Below are 13891 nucleotides of genomic sequence, written 5' to 3' on the forward strand. Positions count from 1 at the left end.
GTTATTCCTCATGCTCCGTACTCACCTGACCTGGCTCTTAGTGACTTTTAGCTTTTTCCAACAATGAAAGACACTCTCCGTGACCGCACATTCACCAGCCGTGCTGCTATTGCCTTAGCGATTTTCCAGTGGTCGAAACAGACTGCTAAAGAAGCCTTCGCCGCTGCCATGGAATCATGGCGTCAGCGTTGTGCAAAATGTGTACGTCTGCAGGGCGATTACGTCGAGAAGTAACGCCAGTTTCATCGAATTCGGGTGAGTAGTTAATAAGAAAAAAAATCGGAGGCCTTAGAACTTGAATGCACCTCGTAAGACACTTTACTCGAGTGCAATGGAAGCGAATAGTGGATCACAGATGAAACAAAGCGAAAGCACAGTTTATGTTTGAACATTTCGAGGACTGTGTTCTGATGTGAATCGTGTTTGAACTATGTCGTATCAATATCTGAAATGAAACTGTTTCATGGTACCACGGAAAATACTCGTCAAATACACCGGTACCGCGTATTTCAGATTGTTAACACTCAGAAACTTCAGTTTCACAACATCAGCCACACATGGACAGCTATGTCAGTACGGAAGTCTTATCATTTTCTGCACAAGATACACCACTAACCTGGAGGCAACGCAGGATTATCAAACACCAGCATCGTGAGTCATAGTAGCCAAACTATCTCGGAATCGCGCAACGAGATGAGGTACAGCCAAACAGAAAATGTTGAAAAACACTGCTACATAGAATCAGCTTCTCGTTTGTTAAAGTAATTTATTGCCTCTGTTCTTTTTTAAATAAAATATGATTTCTCTCGTGATATTATAATTTGTCGACCAACGACAACGTTGTCGCTGCAACAGTACCAACATATGAATGTGGTGTTTACTCCACGTCTCTCCCTAAAATTGTGCTCATTATTTGTACAGCAGTGCCCAGACACTCTACTATTGTTTCAGATTCTGGTCTCTCACGTAGTAAGTAAATATTTTTGTCAAGTGAACAGATTTGGAAAACCTTAACTGTAATTATGGAGTGTGCGTCAACGCATCATGAATACGTTTTGTTCTGACTGGCCAAGAACCGCAGCCCAGGCGGTATCAGGAATGGACAGCTGATGTACACGTGTTAGGGGTTGGTTTGTTATGCGAGGTGTGTATCTTGGACTCGTAAGTATATTTTGATCAACTGATGCGTGCGTGGGTAGATACACATTTGTCGTTCAATAACATTGATATTACATGCTTGTGGGAATAGTAGTTAATGTCACAAAATTTCCTTGCTTTTGATTTTCGCATGTTTGAGTGAAGGTGTGGGGATATTCTACGCGCACACCTTGACCGTTTTCAAGCTGCAGTATACATTTAATTTCATTATTTTGGCTCAGACACTTACACATGGAATTAAACACTGTTAACTATCACATTAAGTTCACTCGGTGTAACATAACGATATTAGGTCACCAATTGACTACACGCTCTTTTACATCATTTAAATTCAGCATGTTATAAGGCATTAGCAGAAATAAATCTATGAGGACTGGTCGTCAGTCGTTACTGGATAGCTTCATTCAAAATAGTATTCTCGAAACAGTAAGAAGTAACTGTATGCCTAACTGAATTCGGACGAAGATGTATCGTACCGACCATGAGCAATGAGAACTGTAGGTAGACATTACAGGTAAACCAAAAAATAGGGTCAGAAATTGTGAAATTAAAATAAAACCTTGTCTTTGTAGAACATGTGTTCCATGGAAAACTGAGTAATCTTAAAATAAATAGTTTTGAACAACAGTCTGTACGACGTTCATTGACCTGGGCTTTTGAATTGCATTCTGTACTACCTATAGATTTGAAAACAGTGGGAAACTTATTTGCTCCTAACTTAACCTACACGACTTCAAGTAGAACGTTCATTTGACATTTTCAACAAATGCCTTTCAAAACTAAAATCGGAGAACATGGTGGTGGTAAGAGAAAATTTACAGTCTACTACAGAAATTTACCTGACTTGTCAAACCTAACAGCGTGGGAAAACGTCGTGGCGTAATATATCGGTGAACGAATTCATCATGTACCCATACATGCTAGCAAGATAGTCAATGAAGGCAATTGTAGTCCTGTTCGAGATACCACATCTGACTGTCGTACGATTACACTGATTCATTTCCTCGCATCATGTTGTTACGAGACGGTAGCCACAGCGCGAGGCTGTGTAGAGCACGTGGCGCAAACAAATACACATCTGGATACCCTGTAACGTCGCCGGCATTGGAGTTTGCTCCGGTGTTACCACGGCTACTGCTTCACCTGGCGGAGCGACACTTGCCTACGGAGCGTGAGAGCGCCGGCTAGTACTGTACTGAAGTGTAGTGTAGTGTAGTGTAGTGTACTCACCTTTCCGAAGCTGGTGAGCCCCCCGCGGCTGGAGTGGTCTGCGGGCACGGACTCGCTCGGTTCGTCAACCAGTGACGAGTCTGCCCTGGCAACAGAAGAACGGCCGCCCTCCGTCAGTGAACATGTCGCAGCGCGCACACCACAACGTCGTGTGAGTGCCCTGTCTGTTGCTACAATTCTGACAACATGAAAGAATGTCTACACACAATTTTAGGGCTACTTGTCTTTGTTTTAACAGCCGGTTAATACAGACATCACTTACTTCGTGTAACGGTTAATTTTCTGGGCTTAAATGAATATTTAAATATACTTTAATGATCAATTTTTCTATCAACAAATCCATCGATTCTGAGACATCTTTAGCTGCCGTGAAGATGTCGATGCAACTTACCTTTAGAAACATGAGAGACCTACACAAAGACGCTAGTAATCATATTGTTGAAGAATAAATGAGTGGCAGCTGTACAAACCACTCTGTGCAAATAAATACGTTTGCTGAAGGCAAATTATCATGGTAGAACCTATATTACAGTTAAATCTGTAACGTCTCCGAGCGTATGGGACGTTAAGCAGAATCATGAAATCTCAGCTATCGGTTTAACAGTGGCAACGTACGTAAATATACTTTAGAGAGATCGTTCTGAAACTACTGAGTATCTCAACTCAAAACGAAGGCCATATTACGTGCAATAACACGGTTACTGATGCTTTAACCACATGGCATTCTGTACCACTGCATAACAAACAAGGTCTCCACAAAGTATTCGAAACACTTCAGAACATATCAAGAATTGTTAAATGAACAGGTAGAAATTTATGCAGCTCATCTACTGTTCTGCTATGATGTGTAGAGATGTCGAATTCTAGACAATCTGAATCGATAACGGACATAACATACCACAAAAAGAACATCTTAAATCCTACCCCATTATCTCAAAACTCGTAGCTCATAACGAAGACTGCAGGAAGCAAATCTTATTGCTAGTTGGTACGTACAAACACAAGCGAACAAGAGGTGACTGAGACGTGTAACCAATGGCACCCCATATCATCACGCCGGGTGATACGCCAGTAAGGCGATAACGAATACACGCGTCCAATGTGCATTCACTGCGATGTCGCCAAACACGGATGCGAGCATCATGATGCTGTAAACAGAACCTGGATTCATCCGGAACAATGACGTTTTGCCATTCGTGCATCCAGGTTCATCGTTGAGTACACCATCAGAGACGCTCCTGTATGTGATGCAGCGTCAAGGGTAACCGCAGCCATGGTCTCCGAGCTGATAGTCCATGCTGCTGCAAACGTCGGCTCAAATGGTTCAAATGGCTCTGAGCACTATGGGACTCAACTGCTGTGGTCATAAGTCCCCTAGAACTTAGAACTACTTAAACCTAACTAACCTAAGGACAGCACACAACACCCAGCCATCACGAGGGAGAGAAAATCCCTGACCCCGCCGGGAATCGAACCCGGGAACCCGGGCGTGGGAAGCGAGAACGCTACCGCACGACCACGAGATGCGGGCTGCAAATGTCGTCGAACTGTTCGTGCAGATGGTTGTTGTCTTGGATACGTCCCCATCTGTTGACTCAGGGATCGAGACATGGCTGCACGATCCGTTACAGCCATGCGGATAAGATGCCTGTCATCTCGACTGCTAGTGATACGAGGCCGTTGGGATCCAGCACGGCGTTCTGTATTACCCTCCTGAACCAACCGATTTCATATTCTGCTAACAGTCACTGGATCTCGACCAAGGCGAGCCGCAATGTCGCGATACGATAAACCCCAATCGCGACAGGCTGCTATGCGATTTTTATCAAAATCGGAAACATGATGGTACGCATTTCTCCTCCTTACACGCGGCATCACAACAACGTTTCACTTTGCAACGCCGGTCACTTGCTGTTTATGTATGAGAAATCGGTTGGAAACTGTCCTCATGTCAGCACGTTGTAGGTGTCGCCACCGGCGCCAACCTTGTGTCAATGCTCTGAAAAGCTAATCATTTGGATATCACAGCAACTTGCCCCTGTCGGTTAAATTTCGCGTCTGTAGCACGTAATCTGCGAGGTGGAGCATTTTCAATGGCCAGTAGTGTATGTCGCTCAAACTATCCATCTCGACTGAGATACTGGCGCTGGCCAGGGATTAGTGAGCAAACATGAGAACACGGAAAAAGCTAAAAGTTAACATATGCGACATGCTACTTTCATCACGTCAGTAGCAAACCCGCCGTCTCCAATAACAAATCGGTCGTTGGACGGAGGATGCTTCCTAGATGGTCCATTTATGCAGGAGTGAAACTACTACTGAACATAAGACTACTCGAACGAGGGCTCGTGATATTACTCCCCCACCATCTTACGTCCTAGGTTTTGGAACATGTTCAAAAATATTGTTGATAAGTAGATACATAATTTCAAAACCATTACATAAAAATTCAGTCCGACTTTCCGAATACAAAGCAATTATACAAGCCAGAAATGACTTATTTGATCAATACCGCTCCAGGCATTTCTTGAGTGTTCAGAAACGCTTCTATAGTATAAACGACTCTCTACTGCTCTGTAAACCAAAACGATTAGCGACCATGGAAAATGCTTTGCAGTAGATCAAGTCATACCTCTCAAGCAGAAAACAAGGAGTTGTTGGAGGTTCAAATATTGTCTCCAAACACTTCCTCGCTGACCATCGAGGCTTATTTCGATGTAGCACTCATCACTGAAGACAATTCTACTCCAGCAGTCAATGAGATTCCAGGCTCAAGAAGTGTTTGGAGACGCCACAGGCAGGAGACTGTTTGGATACCGACCGGACTGTTTCCTTTCATATCGGGACCTCTATGGTTGTCATTCGCTGCACCCTTGTAGCACAGCGGCACGTCCAAAATATTGTACGCCCCTTTTAGTTGCGCTTCGTGGTAAGCCATCCCAAGATTACATTTCAGCAAGATGATATCCACCCGCAGACAGCGAGACTTTCGACCACTTTTCTTCGTGCCTCCCAAACCCTACCTGTCCCAGGGAGGTCGCCTGATCTCTCGCCAATTGACAACGTTGGGAGCCTTTTGGGCAGGGCCCTCCAACTAGCTCGGCATTTTGGTCATCTGCCGCATCAGCTGAACAGAATTTGGCACGATATCCCCGAGGATGGCGTCCAACCACTCTGTCAGTCAACGCCAAGCTGAATAACTGCTTGCATAAGGGGAAGAGGTGGATAAATGAGTTTCTGTCTTTCTCAATTTGAGAACCTCTTTCTCTTGAAAAATTCATCCAATTTTCCTCAATTGTAATCATTTGTTTGTCTATAACTGTACGTCACGTTTATCTATTTTCGTCGCATACGGATGATTCGCTCGTGGTACATCGTCTGTTTCGTCTTAGAGTGTATTATCATTAATATTGCCATGTACTATATGAAATGTAATGTTGATACACTAACGATGTCTGACTAGAAGCAAGAAAGCAGGTGAAATAAATGCATAAATAAGTAAGTAAACTCTCTAGATAAATTACATACATAATTTCATGTGACTGGCTTAAATTTAAAATATTAGAAAATCCCGGAGTCGCCCCGGACAGTTAAAAACAATGTAGTGAAGAGTAAATGAACTTGGAATTTTCATAATATACAAGGCTCTCACGATGCAAATCACAAAAGTATCCTTGCAATATACCGAGACCAAAAACTCTCCAGATCGTCACGCAAGCTATTTGGCAAATAAACCAAATAGTTTACCCACGAAGGAGTCTGTGCTCTGCACGTCAACTGACACGCTCTCAAGAAAGTTGACCACTCATTTTGAATTAGTTACAAGATAAGAATTTCAGTTTGAAAAAATTGCAAGTAACATACCCAAAATATTAATTCTACGGACGAAAAAATAAGTATTATGTATTATAGGAAACCTAGAGGCTCATGTCAGCTGTTACAGAAACGCGTTTCTACCGTACATACGAAAAAATAAATATCAGAAGTTTCATCTACACAATTTAAAGAAGTATTCTCATATTCAAAACTACACGCACAACCAAGTGTATAATAAATTAAGGCAAAGTAATACCCGTTGTATGGAATTAAGGACATTGAAGAAGGTACCCTACTGCTTACTAATAGAAAAATTGTGCTATTTCTTGGAGGAATTTGTAGATGATAACATAAAACTGCAATTTAAAGTTGTCATAACCTATAAATTGAGGTGAAAAAAGTCGTGGGAAACCACTAATATCGCGTCGCATCTCTTTTGCCCGAAGTAGTGCAGCAGCTCGACGTCGCATGGACTCGACGAGTTGTTGGAGGCCCCTGCAGAAATATTGAGCGCGCTGCCTCCTTAGCCGTCTATACTGCAAAAGTTTCGTCGCTGCCGAAACCGACCTCTCAGTCATGTTCCGTATGTACGACAGGATCCCCATCGAGCGACCTGGGTGGCCAAGTAATTCATTCGATACGTCCAGAATGTTCATGAAAACAATCACGAACAATTGTGACCAGGTGACACGACATCGTTGTCCGCGAACATGAATTCCGTGAGTGGCTGCAAATGGTCTCCAAGCAGCCGAACAAAACCGTTTCCCACCGATGATTGTTTCAGATGGTCAGAGGACACGGTCCATTCCATGTAAACACAGTCCACACTGTTATGGAGCCTTCACCAGCTTGCACAGTGCCTTGTTAACAACTTGACTTTATGGCTTCGTGGGTCTACGCCACACTCGAACTCTACATCAACCATTACCAAATGAATTCGGGACTCATGTCACCAGGCCGCAGCTTTCCAGTCGTGTAGGGTGCGACCAGTAAGTTTACGAACCCAGGAGAGGCGCCGGATGCTGCAGTAGCCAGTTAACGCCAAACTTCGCCGCACTCTCCCAGCGGATACGTTCATCGTACGTCCCACACTGATTTCTACGGTTATTTCAACCATTGTTGCTTGTCTGTTAGCACTGACAACACTAGGCAAACGCCGTTGCCCTCGGTCGTTACGTGAAGGCCGTCCAGTACTGCGATGTCCGTGGTGAGAGGTCATGCCTGAAATCTGGCATTCTTGGCACACTCTGTAGGCTATGGATCTCGCAATACTGAATTCCCTAACGATATCCGAAATGGAATGTTGCATGCGTCCAGCTCCAACTACCATTCCGCGTGCGAACTCTCTTAATTTCCGTCATGTGGCCACAGTCACGTCGAAAACCTTTTCAAATGAATTACCTGAGTACATAGGACAGCTCCGCCAATGGACTACCCTTTTATACCTTGTGTGCGCTACACTAGTGTCAGCTGTATGTGTGCATAGCTCCTATCTCATGAATTTTGTAACCCCAGTTGTAACGACAAGAACGCTGTACTATTGTACATATAATATTTTTTTCTTCTGATTTTCGATAAATTAGTGTAATCGATGTTCTGATTTCATTTCTTTTTTTTTTTTTGTTTCATGTCATTGTGTTAAGAAAACTGTAAACAAATTTTGATGTGAATATTAATGTTTATGTCAAATGTGAAACAATATTGTAACAGAATTGAAATGTAAGAAACGTTGAAACTATTGTAAGATGTTTAAAATTGTAACTGTGCGTCTGGTCCATACGTAGGCAATGCATTAGGATATGTAGAATGCAAAACCTCGGGTGAATACTCTGTCTGTAAAGGAGCGGTAAAAGGTGGATGGCAGGCGAGCGCGGGAAAATGCGCGCGGACACCGCACGGCACAACGGGCTCAGCAGTAGTAGTCGGAGTTGGGCATTGGTCTGAGCAACACGTTCTGGAGCGAGGAGGCTCTTCTGGAAGACTTAGTTTCATTGAGCCTCGGGTATGCCGTTCCAACGCCCATACAGCATGGCAAAATTCCATAGGCACTAAATGGAAAAGTATTGCGACGCTATGAAGAAATAAAGTGCCGATACATCAAGGGCCATAGCTGTGGTTGTATGTGTGCTCTGTGCCTCGCCATCTCGCCGCTTGCCAACCGCCGCATCGATACCAACAGGTTGAAACTTTTAGTACTGTATTCGCATGGACCAGTGTTACTTTTGTTCCATACTGTTCAATAACAACTTAAATTTTACCAGAACTGTCCTATCATTTAATTATCCACACAACTAACCTAGACAGGGTCCTTTCCAAATGTTGTGCAATCCAAGTGTCCCGAAATGAAAAATCAAATTTTGTGTTAATAATAATTACCTGCAGACCTAGCTATGTTAGAATGATGTTTATTGAACTGTTTTGTTATTGAACCATTAGATGGATAACGAAGGTCTGACAAAGTTGGAAGATAATTTTGATATTGATTTAGTAATGAAGTTTAATTATTTCGAGACAGATATAATGGTATTTAAATGAGCAGGAAATAAGATGAAAAGAGTACTAACTCATATATTGGAAATCTTGAGCACATAATGATTTCAGTAATCAAACTTTTTAATACAGTGATCATAACAGTTTCAGGGTCCCCCCCCCCCCTTCTTTTTATTCATTTGAATTCTGAAGTGTTCTAAACTGATTTGACCAGCAAAGTTAAAGGCAATATAAAAACCAAAACTTATCAGTGTTTTATTTTTATCAAAAGTGACATTGTGTGTGTGATTCGAAAGTGCTATTGCTAGGGTGACCTATGCCCGATTTTAATCAGATCAATAGACAGTACGAAGTTTTGTAGTAAACATTATAGTGTAGTGTTATGTATTTATGGTTTATCCATATCAGTAGAGAAAGTGAAATTATCAGTTCAATAGATTTTCTGCTTCTAAAATTTACCATATTATGCAGTGTTACTACGTGTTGTTTTGCATGAACGTACATCAACTTGTAGAGGGAAGAAACTCAGTTAATGCCTAATTAGGCTGGCGACCGTATTATTAACAAATTGGTAGCATCTTCTGTGTTGTTTTTGTCCGTACTGATGTGTAGTTGCATTTCGAACTTGCTTGACGTATCATTGTTATTACAGAGTGGGTGTAAGTCTGATTCGCCTCCATTCAGGTACACGCGGTCAATATCTATACGAAAATCCTTTCTCATAAGGTGAAGCCCGTCAACTTACCATAGTGCAGGCTTTAAGGAGTATCGTGTGCCCAACGCGCACGTTACACAGTGTAACACACTTACTGTATCGTGTAAGCGGCATTTGATACTAATCTTTAAGAATTGTTTTCAATGGTGCATCAGTTTCGTAAGACAGTTATAAGCGTAATGGGACAATAAAATACGTTTTTAGATCTTCTATCATGTAACCAGATGTAAGGTACTTTATGGCCGTACTTATATTTCGTTTTCGTAACTCGTAACTATATTCTCAAAGAAGGTAAAGCTGTATAACATGTTAGAAATTTACAGCCACAGACCAAGAGGAACTGGCAGCCACAAATATAAATATAAACCAACAGGAACTAGAACATGAAAACTGTGCTCTGAACGATCACTATGCTTGCCATTCAATGGCCTTGCACTGTGATTGTAATGTCGCCGTCTTGCACTATTGGCAACGCTATTCCGATGGGGACATGGCGTAGAGCAGTGACTGAGGAGTTGCATCAGAACAGCAGAAGCTATTATACGTAAAGTCAGGAGTCCTGAGCGTGAATAACCTGCATCACAGTGCAAGAGAGAAAAGTGTTTTATTCAGTGACAAGGAATGTAAATTCGATACTTATCACGGTCATCGCTGCGTGGTATTCACTGATGAACCAAAACGTTATGTCCACCAACTTAATACCGCGTTTATCAGCCTTTAGACGCAGTACAAAAGTGATTCTGCATTGCAGGTATTCAAAATAGCCCTGGTACATTTCCTGGAAGAATGTGGCACCAGATGTCTGCTAGCAGGTCACGCATTTCCCGTAAATCATAGGTCGGTAGTTCGTGGTCGCGCAGCCGACGTCCGATAGTGTCACGTATGTCCTCCATCGACTTCAGATCAGGTGAATGTGGGGACCAAGACATCAACGTGAGTTCACTACCACTCTGCTCAAGCCACATTAGCACGATTCTGCCCTTTTGATGAGTTGTCTTGGTGGAAGATGCTATCACCGTTAGGAAGATATCAAGCAAGGCGGTCCTCAATAATGTCCTCATATTCGAAATCTGTCATGTTGTCTTCGACCACTACCCCAAGTCCCAGGTGATTGACCCCATACCACACGCAGCACCGCTCCGAGCAGTCTCGGCTGTGTTATGGCTGACTTTTTAACATGAGGTACAAAGTTTTGGTTCGTGTATAACATGATGCACAAACAGAAGTATTATTCGACTCTTCGAGTAGACTCTCGTCCCGATCCTAATCGTAGGATTTCTCGTCACAGATATTCGTTTTAGCAGTATACGGACCATTTTGCAAGCAGCAATCTTTTACTTTATTGTCTAGACACCATTTCTATAACATTTCCATTGCAGTCTTTGCCCCGCCTTCCGTCTGTGCTTTAGATCGTCCAGTCTCAATTAGAAGCGTATTGTCTGCAGAAACTATGCAACCATTTACATTTGGTACCGCTGTAATTCATTTTAGCAGGGACTCTGTGCCTAGATGCCAAAAAAATTTACCCTAAAATAGAGACCTGTGGACAGAGACATCTAACACAAAAATTACCAGGACGCAAAGTATTGTAAACATGAAATATTGTAACTATCACTCTTCTCATTGCACCACTTCCACACCCGATATTATAGGTAAACCTTGATGCGATTTGCCGTACCCAAAGTAGTTTCCTTTTCGAATGTACCACCGTCGTCTTTTCCTTACAGAAGTGTTAGAGTGTATATTTAAGAGCACAACGTGCAACGTGTTTTCTATTCATTATTTGCTAACCACATCGCATGTTCACCAAATATCAAAATTAGAAGTGAGATCGCTGTTCTCGTTTCCTTTGAGCACTTGTTGTTTGGCGATAACAGATGCTAGCCGAGTTTAAACCCCATACACAGCAAACGGCCTGTCTTTTGCAACTAAAACTGTATTATTGTCTTCAATGAAACATGTTTCGTCTGTTCTCATTTGGCATACCTATAATCTATAAAAATGTAGAAAAAGTTTTTTGTGTAAGTATGCGTTACTGCTATGAGATATGTAGTGCTCCCTAGCTGGATATTTAGGTTATCTTATCACTATAAATATTAAAATAACCTAAGTGTGCTGCCAGGAAACGCTAATATATATGTTTAAACAATTATATCTCTTATCTTTTAAGAACATTGATGATATACAATACGAGTAGGCGAAACGAGTTTCGTTGATGACAGTAGCAACCACGCAGTTGTAAAAGACGAATGGTGTGTATTCTTATACACATGGGAAACACGAAACTGAAATCTGTGCACATGTTACAACTGAACAGAATTTCATAATTAATAAAGTAAACAGCCATTCAGTTGCCAATTTTTTTATTTTTAAGTTTCGACAGTGTTCAGAGTATCTTCCTCAGAAGAACATGGAGTTGCTTGAAATACATTGTAAGTAGGCTGTTAATGTTTTCTTATTGGCAACGTTACGTAGCGCTTTGTATGAAAATCACTGGCTGTGCTGTGTGCAGCCTGTGGCTAGTTTGCATTGTTGTCTGCCATTGTAGTGTTAGGCACCGGCAGCTGGATGTGAACAGCACGTAGCGTTGCACAGTTGGAGGTGAGCCGCCAGCAGTGGTGGATGTGGGGAGAGAGATGGCGGAGTTTTGTAATTTGTTATGAACTGCTATATACACTCCTGGAAATGGAAAAAAGAACACATTGACACCGGTGTGTCAGACCCACCATACTTGCTCCGGACACTGCGAGAGGGCTGTACAAGCAATGATCACACGCACGGCACAGCGGACACACCAGGAACCGCGGTGTTGGCCATCGAATGGCGCTAGCTGCGCAGCATTTGTGCACCGCCGCCGTCAGTGTCAGCCAGTTTGCCGTGGCATACGGAGCTCCATCGCAGTCTTTAACACTGGTAGCATGCCGCGACAGCGTGGACGTGAACCGTATGTGCAGTTGACGGACTTTGAGCGAGGGCGTATAGTGGGCATGCGGGAGGCCGGGTGGACGTACCGCCGAATTGCTCAACACGTGGGGCGTGAGGTCTCCACAGTACATCGATGTTGTCGCCAGTGGTCGGCGGAAGGTGCACGTGCCCGTCGACCTGGGACCAGACCGCAGCGACGCACGGATGCACACCAAGACCGTAGGATCCTACGCAGTGCCGTAGGGGACCGCACCGCTACTTCCCAGCAAATTAGGGACACTGTTGCTCCTGGGGTATCGGCGAGGACCATTCGCAACCGTCTCCATGAAGCTGGGCTACGGTCCCGCACACCGTTAGGCCATCTTCCGCTCACGCCCCAACATCGTGCAGCCCGCCTCCAGTGGTGTCGCGACAGGCGTGAATGGAGGGACGAATGGAGATGTGTCGTCTTCAGCGATGAGAGTCGCTTCTGCCTTGGTGCCAATGATGGTCGTATGCGTGTTTGGCGCCGTGCAGGTGAGCGCCACAATCAGGACTGCATACGACCGAGGCACACAGGGCCAACACCCGGCATCATGGTGTGGGGAGCGATCTCCTACACTGGCCGTACACCACTGGTGATCGTCGAGGGGACACTGAATAGTGCACGGTACATCCAAACCGTCATCGAACCCATCGTTCTACCATTCCTAGACCGGCAAGGGAACTTGCTGTTCCAACAGGACAATGCACGTCCGCATGTATCCCGTGCCACCCAACGTGCTCTAGAAGGTGTAAGTCAACTACCCTGGCCAGCAAGATCTCCGGATCTGTCCCCCATTGAGCATGTTTGGGACTGGATGAAGCGTCGTCTCACGCGGTCTGCACGTCCAGCACGAACGCTGGTCCAACTGAGGCGCCAGGTGGAAATGGCATGGCAAACCGTTCCACAGGACTGCATCCAGCATCTCTACGATCGTGTCCATGGGAGAATAGCAGCCTGCATTGCTGCGAAAGGTGGATATACACTGTACTAGTGCCGACATTGTGCATGCTCTGTTGCCTGTGTCTATATGCCTGTGGTTCTGTCAGTGTGTTCATGTGATGTATCTGACCCCAGGAATGTGTCAATAAAGTTTCCCCTTCCTGGGACAATGAATTCACGGTGTTCTTATTTCAATTTCCAGGAGTGTATATTATGACTGTACAGTGGAGAAAAACTATTTTTGACAGAGGATGTGAACAGAATACAGAAGGCAGGCTTAGATAGGACTTTTGGGAATAATGATGAATGAAGGGAGATCTCCAAGAAGCAAAGAAAGTTTTGTTTGCAAAATACTGCAATGAAACAAACCCTGTCCTTTCCTTTTGTGTTATCCCACTACGTGTTTGGGTACCCATGTGTAATTATGTTCTTCCTGTCTTTATATGTTTATCTGATAACACTTATGTTGTAGAATTTTTCTAATACTCAGCTACATTCACTATGATGAGGAATACTGTTATCCTCAAATATACTTTGCATTAATAATATGGTATTTGCTTTGTAAAGATGTTTAGACATTATGTATTCTGTTC

General features: G+C 43.5%; 1 protein-coding gene across 1 annotated transcript in view; it reads right to left on the reverse strand.

The window, feature by feature from the left end:
* LOC126175362 (dipeptidase 1-like) overlaps positions 1-13891 on the reverse strand; it is a 761174-nt gene that overhangs the window by 338552 nt on the left and 408731 nt on the right. Inside the window, exon 5 of the mRNA XM_049922122.1 lies at positions 2389-2473. Within this exon, the coding sequence (XP_049778079.1) occupies positions 2389-2473 (85 nt within the window). The remainder of the gene's footprint in view (positions 1-2388; positions 2474-13891) is intronic.

The sequence above is a fragment of the Schistocerca cancellata genome, chromosome 3 (assembly GCF_023864275.1).
Source record: "Schistocerca cancellata isolate TAMUIC-IGC-003103 chromosome 3, iqSchCanc2.1, whole genome shotgun sequence".
Taxonomy (NCBI): domain Eukaryota; kingdom Metazoa; phylum Arthropoda; class Insecta; order Orthoptera; family Acrididae; genus Schistocerca; species Schistocerca cancellata.